The sequence below is a fragment of the Typopeltis vanoorti genome, chromosome 4 (assembly GCF_054136105.1).
Source record: "Typopeltis vanoorti isolate ZY-2024b chromosome 4, IOZ_Tvanoo_1.0, whole genome shotgun sequence".
NCBI classification, from domain to species: Eukaryota; Metazoa; Arthropoda; class Arachnida; order Uropygi; family Thelyphonidae; genus Typopeltis; species Typopeltis vanoorti.
Genome location: NC_143552.1, coordinates 40082647 through 40105653, shown reverse-complemented (window position 1 = coordinate 40105653; position 23007 = coordinate 40082647). Strand labels below are relative to the sequence as shown.

The 23007-nt window shown below is 34.8% G+C and overlaps 1 protein-coding gene across 2 annotated transcripts in view; it reads left to right on the top strand.

Moving 5' to 3' along the window:
- Positions 1-23007, top strand: part of RhoBTB (Rho-related BTB domain containing) — a 397556-nt gene that overhangs the window by 241562 nt on the left and 132987 nt on the right. For both annotated transcript variants that reach the window (XM_090391753.1, XM_090391754.1), the window contains one exon: positions 4873-4993. In XM_090391753.1, the coding sequence (XP_090247879.1) occupies positions 4873-4993 (121 nt within the window). The remainder of the gene's footprint in view (positions 1-4872; positions 4994-23007) is intronic.

Genomic DNA, 23007 nt, shown 5'->3' with positions numbered 1-23007 from the left:
ATATCAGAATTTCAGGACACAAGGATTACATCCAGTTTCACCAGTACAGCTACTCTGGTCTTGCAGACCATGCACTGGATACCCACCATAGAATACAGTGGAAGAAAGCCATGATAATACACCGTAGTAAATTCAAATATGAAAAGCTATTCATGGAATCAGCCTCAGCCCTAAGAAACAATCCAAACCTCAACAAATTTGGTTGCATGAGACTGCCCCAAATTTGGGAAACCTACATCAGAAGACCTTCAGGCCAAGAATACCAACATTGCCTGCTAGGGGGCACCATCAGGACTTTTAGGAGAAAGAATAGCTTCCTGCTTCATCCTCATTTACTGTTTGTTGTGCTTGCATACATATGTCTTGTTTTTAAGTTTCTGTGAAAATGGCAACGTGACGTTGCCAAAATATTGGAAGTGTATTAAAATTAATTTTAATGTATATTCTATTGTACATTGTCATTTCCTTAAGCTATTTAGTCTAAGTCTTTCCATGAGAATCACTGCCATACATCCTTTTCATATGCATGTTAAAGAGACTATGCAAGCTTGGCATGAATGTTGCCTACACCGAAACATAACAACATCCCTCTGTGGCTGGTTTCAACTCCATTCTCTCACTTTGTGAGCTACAGAAGTCCCATACTACATCATTTGTTGCCCATCTATACTTATGATTCAAGAACTGATACCTGTGTTCACTGTGCTGCTGTGTTTCCTGACATACTATCTCCAACCAGATCCCACCTGATTGCAGTAATTATCTAGCAGAGTTGCATGCCATTCAGCTTGCACTTGTGCATATAAAAGAAAACGACTACTAAGTGTTTAATTTATACAAACTTATTGAGTTCTTTACAGGCTGTCTCCTTATGCATAATTCACATCCAGTGCTACACCTGTTGTACAAAATGAAAACCTTTAATTTTGATGTTCAGTTGTGCTGGATTCCCAGCCACATTGGAATTAAGGGAAATGAGACCGCAGGTGCATTTGCTAGATTAGCTCATACTTTCTCTATGTACTGTTTGAAAGTACCATATACAAAACTACAGGCAGTTTATAAGATCAAAGCTAATTGCTTAGTGGCAGTCATCATGACAGGAAGCATTGACAAACAAATTATATAATTTTACGCCTGAAATTAAGTATTGGCATTCTAGTCAATGTAGAAAGAGAAGAGAGGAAGTTGTTCTTGCTAGACCCCACATAGGTTACAGTCATGTTGTACATTCTTATTTGTGAAGGGTTGATGAACCTCCCATGTGTGAAAAATGCAATACATGTCTCACTATTTGTCATATTCTGGTGGAGTGCCAGCACTTTACATGAGAGAGGAATGAAATTTTTACCTATATGGCTTGGCTAGATAAGTCAGGCAGATGTTATCAAACTCAGACAGATTGCATGATGTTTTTAACTTTCTGCAAAGAATTAATTTGTACAAACAGATTTGACTGTAATTTTGTTTATATGTATATACTCAGGGCTAGTTTTATCATTAGGCAAACCTATGCAATCGCCTAGGGGTGCTAAGCTTCAGGGCACCAGATTTTGCTACATAGTTCAGGGAAAAAATGTGTATACAGACAATGTATAGGGGCACCTAAATTTTTTTTGCCTAGGGGCATCAGATACGCTTGGACCAGCCCTGTAGATACTGCATTGCTAAACTTAATTTTTGTGCATGTTTATTGTGTAATAATTTCTCTTTGACTATTTATGTACTGCTGTAACCTTTGCTGTAATTTTATGTATATGTAAATACTGCATTTTTGGGCTTGGTTTTTGTACATGCATTTTGTTTACTAGTTTGTCTTGGACTATTTATATACTGCTGTAATGTTTGATCTTATGTATTGCTTTGCAGTAATTTTATTTATATGTAGATACTGCGTTGTGAAACTTAATTTTTGTGCTTACATATTTTTTACTAATTTCTATTTGACTGTTTATGTACTGCTGTAACCTTTTCTGTAATTTTATATATATATATATATATATATATATATACACACTTCATTGCTTGGCTTGGTTTTGGTACATGCATATTGCTTACAATTTTTCTCTGACTGTTTATTTCTAGTCAATGTAGAAAGAGAAGAGAGGAAGTTGTTCTTGCTAGACTTCACATAGGTTACAGTCATGTTGCACATTCTTATGAACCTTTGACCTTGTGTATTGCCATAACCTATGTTATGATGCAGTCTGGCCTTTGCTGTTCTTGCACCAATAAACTATAAACCAATCAACCAACCATTCAAATCCTCCTCTGCAAGATAACATCTAAAATTCCTTGATTATTGAGGTCACATTACTCACATTCTCAAGCAGCCAATTATTTATAAGCTACATTGCACTGTGACATTTGTTATGTTATTCATGCATATTGCACAAGAAAAATCAGAAGAGACTAACACTGCAAAGATATGTAATAATGGATAATACATTGAACTGCTTGATTTCTCTACTACTAGGTAGTATGGAAAGCCAGTTGATTTTTTTTTTTTGGAAGTTATGTATGGAAATTCAGAGGCAGCTGAAATGATTTGTACTCCCACTCAGTGCAATAAGAACAAGAATGTGATACTAAATTCTGTTTATTCTTCTCATTAAATAGGTAAACAAAGAAGATAATGGGTAGGAAAATAATAAATCAACTAAGCTAACAATTAAACACATATTTGACAGCATGGAATGTGCACTATATTGTTTTAAGATTAGTTTAATCTGATGTTAAAATTACTCTTTGCTGTTGCAACAGCTTTAATTCTTATCTTGAAAGCTGACAATTGAAAAGAAGGATTACACTGGCCAACACAATTTTTTGACTTTTATATGAGACGTGTTTTTTACTAATTTGGGTGCGCTGATTTCAAATATCAAACCCATTTTTCTCTATCACGTCAGGTTTTTCCTCTATGGCATTTTCTTTTTGTTAATTTGTAAGTTTTTGATAGTTTTAAGGAGGCAGTACTATTTAGAGGATCAAAAAAATCGATTATTTAATATTATTTTCTGAAAGTATGTAGTTTTAAAAATCTGTTCCTAACTTTTTATCAAGAAATTCGAAAAATTCCTGAAGATATAGCCTATTATTCAAAGCGGTGCGCAGATCAGAATCGGAGTGCTCACCGCTCTCGCTTGTTAGTAAACGTCTTTTATAAATTGGCACGGCTATTTCATTGGAATGAGCAACTGGCCGAATTGCTGAGTCGAGATTTGGATACACAATTTTTTTCTTATTCTTCTTATTGTAACCAGAAGTCTGAACTAAAAAAAAATAGCAATCATCTACGTGATTTTTTTGGTTCACGCCAAATCATTGGAATGCCAAAAGCTATTTTTGACGTTTTCCCTTGCTCCACTGTCGTAAATTTTCTACACATGACTTACACACTTTATTTGGAGCCCATGACTTGTCCTGATCTGCAGTTTTTATGTCAAAGTATGCAAAGTACACTTTCTTAATGAAATCAGTGATATTTGTCCTTTGACTGGGAACAGTAAAGCTACCACAAATGTAGCAGAAGGAATCTACACTATTCACACAATTTTGAGTAGTAGACATGATGTATTTTCTTCACTGCCGACTAACATACAATTAACAAGACAAAAAAAACCTGGGACTTTATTGAAACGTGTGCTCATTCATAGATTTCACGATCGATTAACGATTGACTGATTTTGATCGTTCTTTGTCCGCTATGATGCATATAGCATTCATTTGTTTTTGGCAGTTGTCATCGCCTACTTTTCATTACCTAAATGTATTAGGTCAGTTATTGGCCTCTCTCGCATTCAAAGCGCCAGTACGTGCCGCTGCAGGTTCTTACGCATTTATTCGTTTACTAACAAGCGAGAGCGGTGAGCGCTCCGATTCTGATCTGCGTACTGCTTTGAATAATAGGCCTTATCTTCGGGAATTTTTCGAATTTCTTGATAAAAAGTTAGGAACAGATTTTTAAAAGTACATACTTTCAGAAAATAATATTAAAAATCGATTTTTTTGATCCTCTAAATAGTACTGCCTCCTTAGAACTATCAAAAACTTACAAATTAGCAAAAAGAAAATGCCATAGAGGAGAAACCTGACGTGATAGAGAAAAATGGGTTTGATATTTGAAATCAGCGCACCCAAATTAGTAAAAAACCAATGTCAGATCATAATCAGCAGAAAAAAAAATTTTTTTGTTGGCCAGTGTTATTAATTATGAGGATAGACAAAGTATATTGCAATTTATGTAGTGGCAAAGTAATAATGATAATATATTATGTGTAATAATGATAATAACATTCTTCTTGTCAGCAACTAGAATTGAACCTATAATTGTCATTCTTCTAGTAGTCTATCCTTGATGTAATATTTCCATAATGCTAGACTGCTAGAAAAAGACAGTTATAGGTTCAATTCTAATTGCTGATAAGAGGAAGTTTATTCCTAGGCCTTTCTACGTGGTTCCTGAGATCATAGGTGTTTGCTGTATGTTTTTAAATGCTGAAAACTTGAGTTTTTAACCTCATAACTCAGAAAATTAATCAAAGAACTCCTGTTATTTCAAACAATACAGCCATTTTGGTACGGTACTTGAGATATTGACACTCATCTGTGAATCCTCAAACTGTCAGCAGAAATAAATTCAGCTACCAGTCACAGCTGAGTGTGGAGATCAACTACCTGTTGAATCAAAAAGAAAAAGATACAGCTAAAAGAGTTTCTCCTAGTCTCTTTTGGGGGAAAAAAAAGGGAATTATATAATTTATTTAATTCTTTTATTTATATGATAACCATCCATCTCAAATGAAGAAAGTAATTTAACTGTATGCTTATAAAACTTATTTGAAACTGAGCTAATTTTCCCCTTTCCTTCAGGTGACTATTAGCAACATTTTGCACAGAGAAGAATTCTTGAATAATGAACTGCACATGAAGTTTTTACATAAAATCAGAATAAAGTTAAAAGACTTTTGTCTTCAGCAAGGGCTTTTTTCAGGTGGGAAGCATATTTGTCAAAACTTATCAGATTTCATAATATAAGACACAACAAGTTTTAGATGATGTGGATATTATTATATTCTTAATTCATTTCTTACTAATGTTTGTATTTATTTATTTCAATTATTTTTTTTTTGTCGTATCTTTAAATTAGCTATATCAACAGAACTTTTTTTTTTTTTGTTTTGCATTTAAAGTTATCATTGTTATTTCTATTTTTTTTTTTAAGTAGACCATTGGAAGTAGCCTTGAGATATGACTATGTCTAGTATTTCTTTTCCCCTTTTTTTTTTTAATCTTTAAAATATCTATGTAGTTTAGTACAGACATATTTTTGTATGGCAATGATAATGTACAGTAATTGCAAAATTCTCATTCTATGGCTGGTGGTAAAAATATTCTAATTCACTTAATAATAGTGTTTTACTCAGATCACTAATGCATTATTCAAACTTGTGACATGAAGTTTTTTTACTTAGTTTCAAAATAAATTATACATGACAAGAAATTATATTCTTATTTCACTACCTGTACATCATAGCAGACAACGCTTGCTATGAAGTATCTTTACGACTGAGCTACTTATATATATTTTCACATCAGTTATCTCAGTATTGCATTCTGCACAGCATACTCTTTTACAGGCACGTTCCTTTCCCATAATGCATAACAATATGAATGTATGAAAGAAAGTGTACTATGCATTATTGGATATTTGAAGCAATTTGATGCAAAGTCAATAGCTTCTATATAAAAATAACTTGGCCATGAAGATACTTCACGCATAAGGTTTTTATTTCTTTTAATGAACAGACATTTGTTTGGTTATACTACTAAAGGATTAAACGAGAATATAATTTCTTGTAATAAATTTAATGTTAAATCAAGTAAAAACACTTTCTACAACTATCTCTGAACTGAAGTATCTAATAATATTGTGATATACTATTTTCCTCATTGTATATGAAAAATGTATGACTCCTTCATTGATAAATCTCAGTATCTTCATGGGCTAACTCCAACTAATGAGACCTAAATAAAGGTTGAAACTGGCCTGGGTAGTGGCACTCTCCATAATGCATAGTATTATACACTTCAAAAAGGGTGTGCGCTTTACACATTATGGGATACTAAGGCAATTGATGTGCACTCATTAGCTTCTATATAGAAGTAGCCCAGTCGTGAAGGCACTTCACATGCAAGCATCGTTTTCTTGTACTTGGATAAAGGGTTAAACCAAGAATATAATTTATTGGAATCTTTAATTTTTAGAATATGCTGTGTGTTATGGAATACTGAGAAATTAATGTGAAGGCTACAGCATTCTTGATTAGTTTCTTATTTGTATAAACCACCAGTCTAATTTTGTATGAATGCATTTTCACTTCATATGCATTATTATACTAGATAGAAACTATATTCTAAATTTCATTCATATTACATTATGATATAATATGATATATTGTGTTATTGCCAATAATGATATCTTCATGCTGATTCAGGATAGAAGAGTTTACAGGAAAGTTTTAAAAAGAATTAAAGTCAAGAAGCTTTTAGATGTGAACTCTAGATTCAGCTGTGCAAATATTATTCAGGAAAAGAAAAGGAAGAGTAACTATAATGTTAAACACTAAATATGAGGATACTCTTCTTGAATGGAAGGCAACATCAAGTAGAGTGATGTGGGCTACTATCATAATGGGAACTGGAAATAGACAGATTTGTGCTTATGCTTCCACAGAAGGTTCTACTAAGGAAGAAGTGGAGGAGTTTTTCAAGACATTACATAAGGCAGCTGACACAACAAAAAAAGGAAAAGTTTGTCCTTGTTGAAGATCTAAACAGTAGAGCATGAAATTATTACCAGACATATAAGAACAAAGCTAATAATAATGGTAAGTACTTGCTGGATTTCTGCTCAGGACATGGACTAGTTATTAGTAACACCATGTTCCAACATAAAAATATGCACAAATTCACATGAAGCTAAGATGCAAGGAATAAGAAAAGTCTCTCAAAGTCTCAATCTTATTGTCAACAGTGATGTTTTCTCACTGGTTCAGGACACAAGAGTATACAGAGAATTTGAAATGGGAAGTGATCACTATTTAGTTTTCAGCAGGATAAAATTGAAAAGAAGGGTGTGTAATAAATTTTTGAAACAGATCAGAGTTGAACAGCTATCAGATGTGAATTGTAGACTTAAATAGATAAACATTATGCAAGAAAAACTGAAAGAGCTTGAAAACAAGAACCAAAACTTGGAGATTCAGTGGCAAATCTACAAGGATAGAAAAATCAGAACTCCATAGGGGACTCAGGAAGTTAAAGAGGCAATCAAAAAAAGAAGAAGAAAGCATATCGAAAGTTCCTGGCAAGTAAGTCAGTTTGTGCTCTTAGAGAATACAGAGAAAAATGTAAGAAAGCAAAGTATTGTGTAAAATTAGTCAACAGAAATCATGGGAAGACTTTTGTAATAACATAGAGAATAAATATCAGGAAAGTAGTAAAATATTCTGGAAGTTATTGAAAAAGCTGAGAAATGAACAAAAGCATTCTATAAAAAGAATTAGAGATGATAACGGGGACCTGAAAACTGAGGATAAAGATATTCTTGATTTACGGAGTAATTACTTTGAAAGATTGCATGGTGCTAGAAAACATTCAGCAGAAATGCCATCTGGAATGTATATCTGTATTTGAAGTAGAAAAAGCTGTCACAAACCTGAAATGTTGGAAAGGCAACTGGAGTAGATGATATTCGACCAGAAATGCAAAAATATGGAGGTATAAAAGTTTTACAGTGACTATACTGCATAATTCAGAAAGCCTGGTCAGAGGGTTGAATTTCAGATGATTGGAGTACAATGCTAATAGTACCCATTTATAAAAAGGGGAAAAAAACTGAATGTGAGAATTACAGAGGAATTTCTATATTGAGTGTTCCTTGTAAGATTTATGCAAGTATTTTTAGAAATGGAACAATTGTGGAGAACAATCTGGGTTCAAGCCAAACAGGGATTGTCAACATCAGATTTTCACTTTAAGACAAATAGTTGATAAATCATGGGAATATAACAAGAATCTGTATTTAAATTTTATAGATAAGGAAAAGGCATATGACAATGTGGCAGGAGGAAAGCTGTTCCAAATGCTCCAGTTATATGTCATAAATGGGACATTATATCAAGCAATACGTAGTTGCTATTTAAGTTGTAAATCAGCAGTTAGAATTGAAGGAGATACAGGAAGATGGTTTGATTGGTAAGTCAGGTGTGCTTTAAGAGTGCACATTATCTCCACTGTTATTTATCATCTATTGTATATGGATCACATTATGAAGGAAAGTGGTATTAAACCTGTTATCAAAATTGGAGATGTTCATCTCGGCTCTCTACTTTTTGCAGATGATATACTCCAAAATAAATTCAGGACAAGTCTGCAGGATTTCTTGAACAAATTGAAGAACTACTGTAATAAATTTGGTGTGAAAATCAGCAGCAAAAAGACAAAGACCATAAAAATAGGCAGAAACATTGAAAACATCAACTGCATCCTGAGTAGAGAACCTAAAGAACAAGTAAAACTTTTCAGTTATTTAGGCACACTTTTTAGTGAGGATAGCAAATTAAATTTGGAAATAGCCGAATTATCAAAGTTGGTATGGTAGGAAGTCAACTGAATAAATTTATATGGAATAAGAGAGAGATTAGTCGAAACACTAAACCAGCTATATACAAGACAGTGTTCAAACAAATTTTAAATTATGGATCTGAGAGATGGATTTGAAATAAAACTTCTGATCAAAGACTGGAGACTGCAGATATGAGAGTACTGAGAAAGGTTATTGGAGTGAACAGATGGCATCAATGACAGGGTGAGGATATTAGGAAAGAACTTGCCATTGTTGGCATCCAGTAATGTGTTAGTAGAACTAATCTTAGGTGGTATGGCGACTTAAACAGAATGGGAGAGGAAACATTAGTTAAACAAGTGTTCTTTGCCTGGATAGCAGGAAAAAACCCAGAGGAAGACCAAGATATAGATGGATCGATGCAGTAAAAAGGCTTAAATCCAGTTTGTTCTTCAACAAGCTCCCCTTCTACATTTCTCAAGTATACTTGTATAAATCTTACTAGTAACACTCAGTAGCAAAATAAATCTATAATTCTCATATTCACTGTAGTTCTAGGTACTATGAAAGCTGTGCTCCAATCATTTGGAATTCGACCCTCTGACCAGGCCTTCTAAATTATGCAGTGCAGCCACTGTAAAACTATTATACCTCCATATTTGAGCATTTCTGGTTGAATTTCATCTACTCTAGCTGCCTTTCCAATTATTTTAGATTTTTAGTGACTTTTTTTACTTCAAGTATGGATATGTATTCCTGACTGTATTCTTGTTGGGAGTTTAACTTCTTTAACTTCCCGAGTCCACCATGGAGTTCTTATTTTTCTATCCTTATAGACAACTTTGCCAGAGAATGGCAAAATTGTCTGTAAGGATAGAAAAATTAAAAGCAGATAAGCCTCTGTGGCTTATCTGCCACTATGGCTGAATCAGTAAATGTTTTCTTCAGGATTTGCAATTGAATTTTCAAGGTTTGGCTCTTGTTTTCAAATTCTTCCATTTTCTCTTCAATGAAGTTTGTGTATTTGAGTCTACAGTTCACCTCTGAAAGCTGCGCAACTTTGATTTATTTTAAAACTTTTTTACATATTCTTCTTTTCAATATGAAATTCAATTTTATCCTGCTCAAAACGAGATAGTGATCACTTCCTATTTCACATCCTCTGTATACTCTTGTGTCCTGAACTAGCGAGAAAACATTGCTATCAACTATAACATAGTCAATAAGACTTGACTCATTTCTTGTATTTCTCTTTATGTGAATTCGTGCACAATTTTATGTTGGAACTTAGTGTTAGTAATAACTAATCCATGTCCTGAATACCAGAAATCCAGCAGGCATTTTCCATTATTATTAGCTCTGTGCTTTTCTTTTCCCAAAACATTTCTATATGTCTAGTAATCATTTCCTATTCTGCTGTTTAGATATTCAACAAGGACCAACTTTTCTTTTTTTCATTGAGCCAGCTGCCTTCTCTAATGCCTCAAAAAATTCCTCCACTTCTACCTTAGTAGAACCTTCTGTAGGACCATAGGCACATTTAAGTCTCACTGTCCAGTTCCCCATTCTGATATTTGCACACATCACTCTACTTGTTATTGCCTGCAATTTAAGATATTTAGTGTCAAATACTATAGCTACTCCCTCTACTCCCTGGCTGTTGTTGTTATTGCCTAAATATAACATTTTGTATTTGTCATTTAGAAAGATCTCACATGTTTTTTTGTGTTGTTTGTTTCAGTCAAACCTATTATGTCCATCTAGTACTTATCCAGTTCTTCTACTAGTTCCATTTCTTTTCCATTGATGCCTCTTTTATTGATAGTTTTCAGTCGTTAACTCTGTTTATATTGAGTTTGGATGTATTCTGGAATTTGTTCCAGTAGCTTATCACCTTACTTTTTGCTGATCAGCCTGGTTCTCTGACTAAAACAATGGGGGGGGGGGGCTTGTTTAATCAGGTGAAGCCCCAGCTGGTATGAAATTGTGTCATGTTGTTTTATCATTTTACATTGTGGTTTAAGACAATAAGAATACAATTTGTTCTACTAAATCCCAAGTTTCCAGCCCATCCTCATTCATTCAGTATCTGGGTAGATACCTAATAGGATGCACCAGAAGGTGAGGACTGGACATTAGGGCACAAGCCCCAGCTGGTTCTCCACATTCCTTAAGACTGCGTGGAGGTCTTCTCCCAGTTATACAGCTTTGACCCTTAAGTTCATCACTTTTGAATGTTAATGCTGCATTTATCAAATGCGAGCCATCAATGTCAGAACGTAAGACTGAATCAGGCATTGTCCATGACAATTTTTTTATGCTACTTCCACCCACAAAGGGCTCTAAACATATAGCATACAAAATAGTGATATTATATATATATATATTTTTTTTTTTTTGTATTTATTGTTTTATTATTACTTGACACCTCCAGGGAGTCCAAGGACTCATCATGGAAGGAAACGCTAAATACATCTCATCCTCTCCACTACTACTTGATTCTCCAACTATGACACTACTACCATCAACACCATCTATCACCCATCATCACCAACAACAGTATTTTTGTTTGTAAATTACATGTATTTTGAAGGCCAATTTTTCTGTACGCAGGATGAAAAACCCGAGTTTCTGGGAGGAAAAAACCCTGCCTCCACTGTATGAGATCGGCTAACTCATCTTCAACTGAAAAAGCCCATATAAGGATTCCCCTCATCACGACGAGAATTGAACCCAGGTCTTTTCCAGTCAAAGGGCGCGATGTTCTGCTTTTCTTCTAATTGCGCTAACAGTGGCTATTTATTTATTGTATTTATTATTTTTTAATAATTTGGAAATCATGCTGTAGAGACAAAACATGGAACTTTTGTTTTTCAGGCAACTTCAGACCTCCAATAAGTAGTACACTTGTCTCATACCAGGTAGTAAAATTCATCTACCACCTAAACACAATCACAAATATCCATGCTTGTAGTAGGATTCCAACCCACATCCTGTCATTTGGAGACCATTCAGGCAGGTTATTGCTTATCTGCTTTCGGTAGGTGTAAGCATGTGTTCTTTCAGAAATTACAAATCTGTTCTCCTTTAGCACATATTCAGACCACCCAGCAGTGAGTTACATAACTTTTATATAACACCACAGATGCAACTTACATCTCTGAATCAGAATAATGTGGCCCACGTTCCACTCTTCCCATTTTGTCTGCCAGCACCTTCAGAACAGATACTGCGATGCTCATCTACTGATCACAGCTTTCTTCGTTTAGGAAATAGCCTCGCACATAGTCTTAGCAAATATCTTTCCTTATATTGTGGGTGTAAGATTTTGTTCACAATCATGGAATTAAATATTGTTAGTTAATGTATGGCAATTATGATGTGAGCAATCTGTGTGTGGTGAATGGCCTGCGATGATGTTATTCTTCACTCTCTCTCTCTCTCTCTCTCTCTCTCTCTCTCTCTCTCTCTCTCTCTCTCTCTCTCTCTCTCTCTCTCTCTCTCACACACACACACACACACACACACACACACACACAGTGACTGCTGATTTCATTATGTTAACTAACTTTTTTAATTTGGTCATATGTTAATACAAAAGATACAAAACAATAATAAAAAAGTTAACTGCTATAACTATCTCATTATGATAGCTTCTTTAGGTTACAGGAAACTGGTACAAAAAATTAACACAAATGCAAAATCAATTCACTAGAAAACAGTGCAAGAAAGTTGACTGCAATTTATGTTTGTAACATAAGATTTCAATTTTCTATACTTCATCAAATTCCTGACATGTACCCTCAAGAGGTGTACAGGATATGATAGTACTACATGAAAAATTTACATCATTACTAACTTCCTATCCATAATTTGCCTCCAAATCAGTATATTACTTGACAAGACTTCAATATTATCATTATCAGATCTTATATTTCTATCGTCTAAGGCACATTGTAAGGTATCAATCCACCTATATTTTGGTCTTCCTCTGGGTTGTTTTCCTGTCAACCTGGCAGAGAACACTTGTTTTGCTAATCTTTCCTCACCCATTCTGTTTAAATGACCATTCCACCTGAGATTAGCTCTGCTGATGCACTCCTGGATGCCGACAATGTCAAGTTCTTTCCTAATATCCCCGTTTTTAATATGATATTGCCATTGATGCCATCTGTTCACGCCTCTAATCTTTCTCAGGACTCTGTTAGCTGCGGTCTCTAGTCTTTGGTCAAGTGTTTTGCTTCTAACCCAGCTCTCAGATCCATAAGTTAAAACTGGTTTGAACACTGTCTTGTATACAGCTAATTTAGTGTTCTGACTAATTTCTCTCTTATTCCATATGAATTTATTCAGTTGACTTCCTGCCAAACCAGCTTTGTTGATTCTGTTGCCTGTTTCCATATTTAATTTACTATCTTCACTAAAATTCGTGCCTAAGTAGCTGAAATGTTTTACTTGTTCCACAGGTTCCCTGTTCACAACACAGTTGACATTTTCAACAATTCCACCTTTGTCTTTTTAATGCTGACCTACATACCATATCTATTACAACCATTATTCAATTTAGTCAGGGAATCTTGCAAACTTGTAGCGGATTTATTCAGAAGTATAACATCGTCCGCATAAAGCAAAGAGCTGACATTAATATCTCCAATTCTAATATCATGTTTAATACCACTTTCCTTCATAATATGATCCATATAGATAATGAATAACAGAGGGGATAATGTACATCCTTGTCTCACACCAGATTTAACATTAAACTTTCTTCCTGTACATCCTTCAATTCTGACACAATGTTTTGGTTTCTTACATTTGTCTCTGCATTCTCTAAGAGTAAAAGCTGACTTATTAGCCAGGAACTTTTGATATGCTTTCTTCTTTTCCTTCACCGCCTCTTTAACTTCCTGTGTCCACCATGGAGTTCTGATTTTTCTATCCTTGCAGACAACCTCACCACATGCCTCTCTGGCTGAATCAGTCAGGGTTTTCTTCAAGGCTTGCCACTGAATCTCCAAGGTTTGGTTCCTGTCCTCAAACTCTTTCATTTTTTCTTCAATAATCTTTGTGTATGTTAGTCTACAGTTCACATCTGAGAGCTGCTCAACTTTTATTCGCTTTAAAACTTTCTTACATGTTATTCTTTTCAATATGAAATTCAATTTTATCCTGCTCGAGACTAAATAGTGATTGCTTCCAGTATCAAATCCTCTGTACACTCTGGTGTCCTGCACCCGGAGTAAACATCACTATCAACAATAACATAGTGAATGAGACTTTTCTTATTCCTTGCCTCTTCTCTCCATGTGAATTTGTGTACATTTTTATGTTGGAACATGGTGTTAGTAATAACCAGTCCGTCCTGAGCAGAAATCCAACAGGTATTTGCCATTATTATTAGCTTTGCTCTTTTCTCCAAATTTTCCCAAAATATTTTTGTATGTCTCACAATCATTTCCTACTGTGCTATTTAGATCCCCAACAAGGACCAACTTTTCCTTTTTCATTGTGTCAGTTGCTTTTTCTGAAGCCTCAAAAAATTCCTCCACTTCTACCTTAGTAGTACCTTCTGTGGGACCATAGGCACAAATGCGTCTCATTGTCCAGTTCCCCATTCTCCAGTCACCCCTATTTGCCCACATCACTCTACTTGAGACTGCCTGCCATTCAAGAAGATTAGCCTTGTATTTTGTGTTGAATACTATGACTTCTCCTTCTTTTCCTTGATTGTCATTTCCTGAATATAACATTTTGTATTTATTGGTCAGAAAGATCTCACTAGGTTTTGTCTTTTTTGTTTCAGTCACCCCTATTATGTCGATCTGGTACTTATCTAATTCCTCAGCTAGCTCCCTTTCTTTGCCATTCAGGCTTCTTATGTTGATAGTACCAATCTTTAACTCTGTTATGTTGAGTTGGGGTGTGCTTTCAGATTTGTTCCAGTAGCTGACTTTTCGCTGTTTGCCCTGGTTCCCTGGTGAAAACAACTGGGGCATTGTTTAACCGAGTGACGCCCCAGCCGGCATGAAATTTTGTCATGTTGTACTCATTTTTTATTTTGGTTTAACCAATACGTATAAAATTTGGTCGGCTAATTCCCAAATTGCTAGCCCATCCTTGTTCAATCAGTATCCAGGTAGATTCCCAACAGGGTACACCACGAGAAGGTGAGGATTGGACATTAGGTCAGAATCCCTGGTCGGTTCTCTTCATTCCCTTGAAGGCTATGTGGAGGTCTCCTCTCAGTTATACATCTTTGACCCTTAAGCACCCATTTTCTATACTTAATATTGTTAATACCTCTTATAATGTATCTCAATATACATCACCATTATTTCCATTTGTGTTTTTTATCTTTATTTATTATCATTATTATGTTATACTGGTTTTCTGTGTGAGTTGACCAGAGCCCTACAAAAGAAGTTTTGGTGAACTATGAGCATTCCACTTCAAAAAGATATCTTTCTAGTTGGACTAAATGCCAACCAGACCCACTAGGTGATAAATGAATTTCATTTCTCACATGGCCAGATGGCTTATTGGTGGCCTGAAGTAGCAGATACCATGCTTGGTCTCTAGAACAGGGCTTCTTTTCCTCTCCCATGCAGGAGTGTGAGTGATACTCTTCAAGGAACTGCATATCCAAATTTCCTTCATTTTGTGGGTACATTAGTAAAAATGATGGTGATGGTGTAGGCCACCTACTAGATAGTACAAGGCTTGACCCTATCATTAATGAGTCAGGAGGCTTCCCAATCAACTGGCACATAATTCTGTGGCCACATACCCTTATGTGGCATAAGGGTATGTGGCCATAAACCAAGCACAACATAAAATATGTTGTGCTTGGTTTGTCTTTTCCCCACAAAAGTCTCACTTACACATCCGCTTTACCAACATCTGACATACGCATCATCATAAATAACATTGCATGGTCATTCAGACCAGATCCCCCTACTCCTAAGAGAAAACTCAAATCGCATCTACATCAGCTACTGTCCACCTTTCAATATCCAAATTGCACACTTTCATGATTCCTTTTGCCATGAGGATGGCACATGTGCTAGTGTGAGATCTGACATTGGTTGCCTGAGAATGGCAACAAATGTCAGATCTAATTAATAAACCCCTGTTTTTGACCACCTTTGGCCCAATTTTCCTTTCTCCATTTAGTAACATTCATCTACAGTATTTGTTGGTTGGCGAACTCTGAAAAACTACTCTGACCTCTTCACCTTACTTTTCATTAATCTTTGACTATCTTCAGTCCAACTATCCATATAGTGAGGTCATTGTTCTTAGATTACCTTAATTGTCTACAACTCCAACTAGCTCCCATTTTTCAACACTACTGACTAAGCTGGACGAGATGCAGAAGTTTTTGCTATAAGCAATGATCTGATGCAAATGATACATCTACCCAAATTCCTGATATCCCTCTTTGCTTTCCCAATAACCTTGATCTGTTTTTAAACAGTTCTCCTTCGAGATGTATTGTAAGGGTCATCTCTCCTCTTGGTTACTCAGATCACAATGTTATGCAAATCTTCTCTCTCTCTCTCTCTTTTTCACACACAGAATCGCCTTCCTCCACTCCCAACCTTGTGTCCTATTGTACTACAAAGGCACCAAATCCTGAAAAACTTTAGAAAGTGGGTCTTCTTTACCATGGTCTGATTGCTGCCTTCTGATCCAAACACCTACCTAGTGAGTCACAGAAATAATCCTCACTGGCATGAAGGCCTTCTTTACCTATTCTACCCTAATTCCTCATCTACTAATACCTTGGTTTAACAGAAAGTGTACTAAAGCAGTTGGATTAAAATAAAATCTCACTGCAGGTGACATTTGCATCAAGAATTCAGCTTCATACTCAGTCTGTGCTGATGCATGAAATAAATGGAAAATAACATCAGCAAATCTAAATCTACTTCATAAAAGTCAATAGCAGAAAACTTGCCTCCTGTCCAAATGGAAGCTATGCACTCTAGTTCCTTACTAAGGCCATTGGATTCAATTTCTGCTCATCTGCAATTCTGCTCATCTTGGTTGAGAGAGAGCAGTTCTCTCTCTCTCAACCTGATGTACCACTGTTATGGTATCGAAAGATAAAGCTGACCTCCAGACATCACTTTTTCTCTCTCACTTTTGCATAGAAGACCAAGGCAAATCAACTCTATCAGAATCTCCTGTATGCCTTCTGTGACTTTTCGGCAAAAAGATATCAGACAACTTGAACACAAAAAAGTCTTCCAGTCCTGATGATATCTCTTTTCAATTGTATTCAAGCATTGCACTGTACTGTATCATCTCTTCAATCTTTTATACTTAGCTGCCACTTATCCCAATGCATGGAAATAGAAGGCAAGCACATATCAAGATTCCAAAAAATTGAGGTAAAAATCTACTGTCAAACTACTTGTTGTTGTTGTCGAGTTCATTTAAGAGCTTCTAGATATGACTGTGAAACTGTAGAACTGCTTTGGAAATCTGTTGAGCTTTGATGGAGTAGAGCTTTTCTCTAGGGTTATTGTCAATTTTCTGTAGAGCAGCAGCAATTGCTGGATGAGAATAAATATGGGCAGGCGTTAGTTTAACTCCTGGACAGTTCTTGCATGCTTCATAGCTTCTACTACTGCCTGGCTGAATTTTCATGCCTTTAAAATGTTCCATCCTTAGTCTGGTGATAATTGTGGTTATTTCTCTATTTTCATTAATTTCACTGATTTCATTCTTCTTCTTGAGTGTTTGTTTTACCAATCTTATTTTGGCGACTGAGTTAGCATCAGTTAGTGATAGTGGGTCAAACTACTTACAAAACACCATTACCTGATCCTCTCCAAAATAATGGCGAAAGTCATTAATAATCAACTTCTCCACTACATAGAAGTCTGTCAGTTAATAAATGACCACTAGTATGGGTGCTGTCATTCATGGTCCACAGCTGATCTCTTAGAGTACATCACCCATCACTGAATAATACATGCCATAGAAAGGTTTGGAGAAACATGTGCTGTTGGACATGACATTTCCAGAGCTTTTGATCACATCTGGCATCAAGGCCTATTAAGCAAATTGCCATCCTTTGGTAATACCTCCTACCTTCTGCAGTTGGGTAGCCAGCTTTCTCTCTGGTCATTCACCACCATTGAAAGAGTGCCTCAGAGTTGTTTCTATCACCTACCCTCTTTCCCCCCGTTCATAAATGACCTACTCTCAATCACCACTAATCCTATTCATGCATTTGCAAATAATAGTACTCTTCATTCAAGATTCAAAATTCCAAGCTTTAAGATTATTTTCAACCATCATGCTTTAAACATTTTCATGTCATTCTTCAAAGGAATGAGGACAATCTGATCACTTTCAATACCACCAAAATACAGTCTTGCCTTTTCTCTTACAAAAGAGATTGCAGCTCACCTACCCTTACCCTTAGTAATATACAAAGCACCAGACAGGATCAGATCTCTTTCTGCTTGGACTGAAATTTACTTCATTCTCTCCTAATATAAACATATTGCATCAGATTTTCTTCAGAATCTAAAAATTAGGCATTCTCTTCCATTCGAGATACTGTTTCTCACCCACCCAACTACTCATTCTGTACAAATCCCAAATCTCCATCTTTGGAATAATGTTCACATGTTTGTGTTGGTGCACATAAAACCTCCTTAAAAATTCTCATTGCTATCTAGAGCAGTTCATAGATGATCCTCTGTTACAGACTCACTTCTGTTTCCATTTCACAGACTCAATGTTTCAGTTCTATGTCTGCTCTATAGGTGCTTTTATGGTTACTGCTCCACTGAACTGTTAATCATCATTTCTTATTTTCTATTCTGCCTGTTAAAACAAGAGGAGCAGAATGTGAAGAAAATTCTGATGCGATGTGTTTATATTAGGAGAGAATGAAGTAAATTTCAGTCCAAGCAGAGAGAGAGAGATCTGATCCTGTCTGGTGCTTTGTATATTACTAAGGGTAGGTGAGCTGCGATCTCTTTTGTGAGAGAAAAGCATCCCTTTTCAGTGCAACTGCAAACATACCAAACCCGCTTCCTCTTGTATTCCCGCCTCCTTTATCTTCTGGAATGGCCTTCCTCATGGAGTATTTCCAAACCAAAGAAGTCTGCAAGTTTTCAAGAAAAATGTCAATAAACTCTTTCTCAGTACCAGGTTCATTTGCCCAAAGCGTTTGGGCAAACAGGATATTCTGTTGAAAAACGACTACAAGAACACCAATCTTATATCAACAACAATAAGCCTGAAATATCTGACCTTGCTTACCATGGGGTGAACACTGACCACAATATCCAATGGTTCCAGCACTCACCATTTACATTGGCCCAGGTTTGAGTAGTTATTTAAAAAGAGTACTGAATCACTTCTACACTGACTAAATTTAAATCAGAATTTAAATTTAGTAGTAGTAGTGCCCCATCCATTTTAATTTTTAAATTTTTTAAAAAATTTAATGGAATATAATGCCATGTCATTCATTTCATTATCTAAATAAAATTTTAGTTTATTTCAAATCACTTAATTTTAAATTTGGCCTTAATTATAATCTTATTTTATTATAACTACTCACTAAGTGGCATTCCAGCATATGGTTCAGCTCTGTATATAGGATTAACATTCTTTGTTCCAGCTTCACCTTGTGATTATGCTGATGCACTGATAATGACCAGTTAGTTTCTGGTTGAAATATTTACAGTAATAAAATTATTATATTCTTGTGAATATGTGTGTTTAATAAACTAAATCTTTCTTGGTCCTCACATATACCCCACAGCAGGTGGACTGAGAAAGAAGCACTGAAGTGTTTATAGGTTCTTCTACCTCTTGTGTATGCAATCAATATAAAAAATAAATAAAAATGAAGGTAGGAAACCAGTACAATGAAGAAGCTGCCATACATTTCAGTATTGAAACATATTGGTTTTATTTTTTGTATTATGTTTTTGTATGTTACAACAATAAACCCTATTAAATTAAAAAAAAAAAAGTGTTTGTGTATTATTCGGGTTTAAGGCTACATTGTGAGAGGTTGATTTATATAAATGATCATGTAAAATAATTGATATTTACGTTTTATTGTGTTTTTTCTTGAAAAATTTGTATCTAATGTTATATTACTGGAGATTTTTCTGTTTTTATTGTATATAGTGTATTTAATAGCATGTTTTTTGAAATATTGCAATATTACGTTGGAGCAGCAAAACACATTACTAACATGAATAGTGAATTTAAGAAGGAAGAGACTTGTTCTGCTGAAGAGACACATGATATTGAAGATGAATTAACCTCTGAAATTACAATATTAAAGCAAATTATTAGACAGATAACAAGAGAGAAATGCAAACAGTCAAGAGGCATTTCAAGGAACATAGGAAGGAAAAAGAAAGTTAATCAGCCAAATAAGAAAGAACAAAACATGGAGTCAGGTAAGATATTGTTTAATGAAAGTCAGGTAAGTAAAGTTGATTATAAAAATAAGATATTATTTGGTTTGGCAATTCCATCATAAAATATGCCATTGATGATATTGTCATTACTTGTCGTTTTCCCAAGAAAAATATCAAATATTAATATAACATATGCATTTGAAAAACAGAAGATTAAAAATGTAGGGATAAACAGTTTAACTAGCAATAAATATATGAGAGAGGATGTGAAATGATTGCTGGAAGAAGCAAGAGTGAGAAAGTGAAAATAGTATATTACAAAGATATGATAGAACATTGATTAGATGTATGGTGAAATCTCATGAGAAGAATGAAATTTCTTCTCATGAGTGATTGAATGACGTTACTAGGTTTTCTGAGACAACTTCTTCAAGCAGCATGTGACAGAAGGAACTCTAGGTCAAAGAAGGTAGTTTCAGTTAAAGATGTGACTATTCTACCTCTGGCAATGGTAGTGATCATGCTTTACTGATCTAGGAAGTTGCAAAATTTATGGATGTTCCATTCAATAAAGGTAATGTGGTGAACCACAAAACAGACAATTATGACCATCCAAGGAGTATGCTAGTTTCTCTTTCATAGTATCTCTTGCTAGATGGGGAGGATATGAGCAGTGCATGGAAAGCATTTAAACATTTTTTTCAAATGATGCAACAATATTGAAATATGTCCCTACAATAAGAATTCAACATTTGGGGCTGATGGGGTATCAGAATGGATGCTAAAATAGTGATCAGCTGAATTGGCCATAATTTGAATCTTGGAACAGGGAAGGTTTCTCAGGAGTGGAAGGAATATAATCCTATGTTCAAGGGTGTTGCAAAGACTGATGTGGTTAACTTTTGAACTATCACTATCTCTGGAGTAGTGGTGAATTTTTGGAAAAGTTGATAAGAATTCACATACATAAATGGATTCGCAAAGAGAATCTATATTTTGCAATGAACAGAATGGGTTTAAAAAGGGAAGGACCTATTTGAGCAACTTGTTCAAATTTTTTATTGTTTATTTACCATTGAGTTAGATGAATAGAATAAATATACACCATTGTTTAAATATGAGATTTTTATTATTTAATCTCTTTTAAGAGAAGATCTCTGTTCGACTGTGCCATTTGTTTAGATAGGATAATATTATTAATTTTTTTTATCTATCCTCATTTTTATGAGATTTTCTCTATAACAATTATTTCTATTTCCGAGTGTATTTATATATGCACAAGGGTTCACTCCGATTGGTACAATCACCTTTTTACTGTTTCTTTCAGAATCCAAAAAAAATCACTGACTCAAGACCAAAATACAAAAATTAGACATTTAATAAAACAAAAACAATATATATATACACACTTCAAACAAAATTACATAACTAACTAAAAAATTAATTGAATCCAAGGCCTTTTAAAATAAACTTACACTTAAAAGATCACCCATTTTCTAATTCATTCTATTACTGATTCGTTTAGCATATACTTCATCACATCCACTAGACTAAACACTTTGTTTACACAATAACACAATGTTCATGGCCAGTTTCTCTGTTAAGGCCCTTTTACGAAGGTGTAGCGCACATTAATTCTTCCTGACTTTGAAGTAAGATAGTCTGAATTTACTGAAGTATGGGTACTCTTACCTCATGCAGTTCAATTTTTCTTAATTTTTGTACCAGCAAAAAAGTTTCTTCTACTGCTTTATCTAACTTGCTAAATTCCATCTCCTATTCCAGTAGAAATAACAAATAGATCCGGCATCCTTAAGACAGATGAAATTTTCCAATCAGTGTTTCCACAAACATTCCTTTAGAACGTCAATAGCAATATATCTTCTTTTATTTACCAATACTTATTGACAGTTAACTCCTCCACTTTAAAAACTCACAGTTCTACGATTCCCTTTTCAGAATCTACTATTAATTTTCCTCCGACTGTCACATAAAAACTTAAATTCCTCAGAACCCAAATATCTGCTGGCCTGCGTTCTCTTTTCTTCCTGAACGCTCTCTTGTTTTCTCCATTACCTCGATACTGAATGCTCTCTCTGTCAGCTGTCAATCACCCATCAAACTCCTCAGCGAGCATGCGTACTCCATAAAAGTGGCAAGCGAGAAGCTAAGTATAATGGCTGACATGTCTCCTTTAGCGACAAGGGAATGTCTTCATAAAACACAACACTTGATAATTTTAAAACTACAAAGAAATTTCTGAAAGTAACACAGCTCTCCAAATTCAGTAAGTACATACATTTTTAAATGCTTTACACTTCACTTTGACAAAATAATATCAATAATGGGCACATCGCAAGTGCCGACAATACGTGTTATGAAACCAAAACTAATAATGTACTAATATAAACAATTTGTAAAAATATTCAGAATTTTAAATTATGATGATTTTTACACCATGATACTTTTGAACTCTTTTTGAATGATACAACATGAAAGACTTGCAATAAATTGGAGAATATGGGATTGGATTATAAAGTATTAGAGTGAATGAACTCAAAACTGTCAGTTTTGAGTTCATCAAATAACAGTTAATTGAAAAAGCAATTAATTGAAAGGCAGTTTCTTGTGAAAGCAATTCATCGAACGGCAATTAATCGAAAACACAATTTATTGAAAGGCAATTTGTTGAAACCAATAATTCATTGAAAAATCGTAATTTTCGAAAACTACAAATTATCAAATGAAAAGTTAATCGAAAAATGAATTATGAGGTGTGAGGTGAAGTGTATTTATCAAAAGGAACTGCAGTTTTTATTGGATTAACTTGTTATGCAGTTGAAGCTTAGCATGATATCCCCTTTATAGATATTAAATGTGGGTGGTTCATCAGTAACAGTTAATTGAAAAAAAGCAATTAATCGAAAGGCAGTTTCTTGTAAAAGCAATTCATCGAACTGCAATTAATCG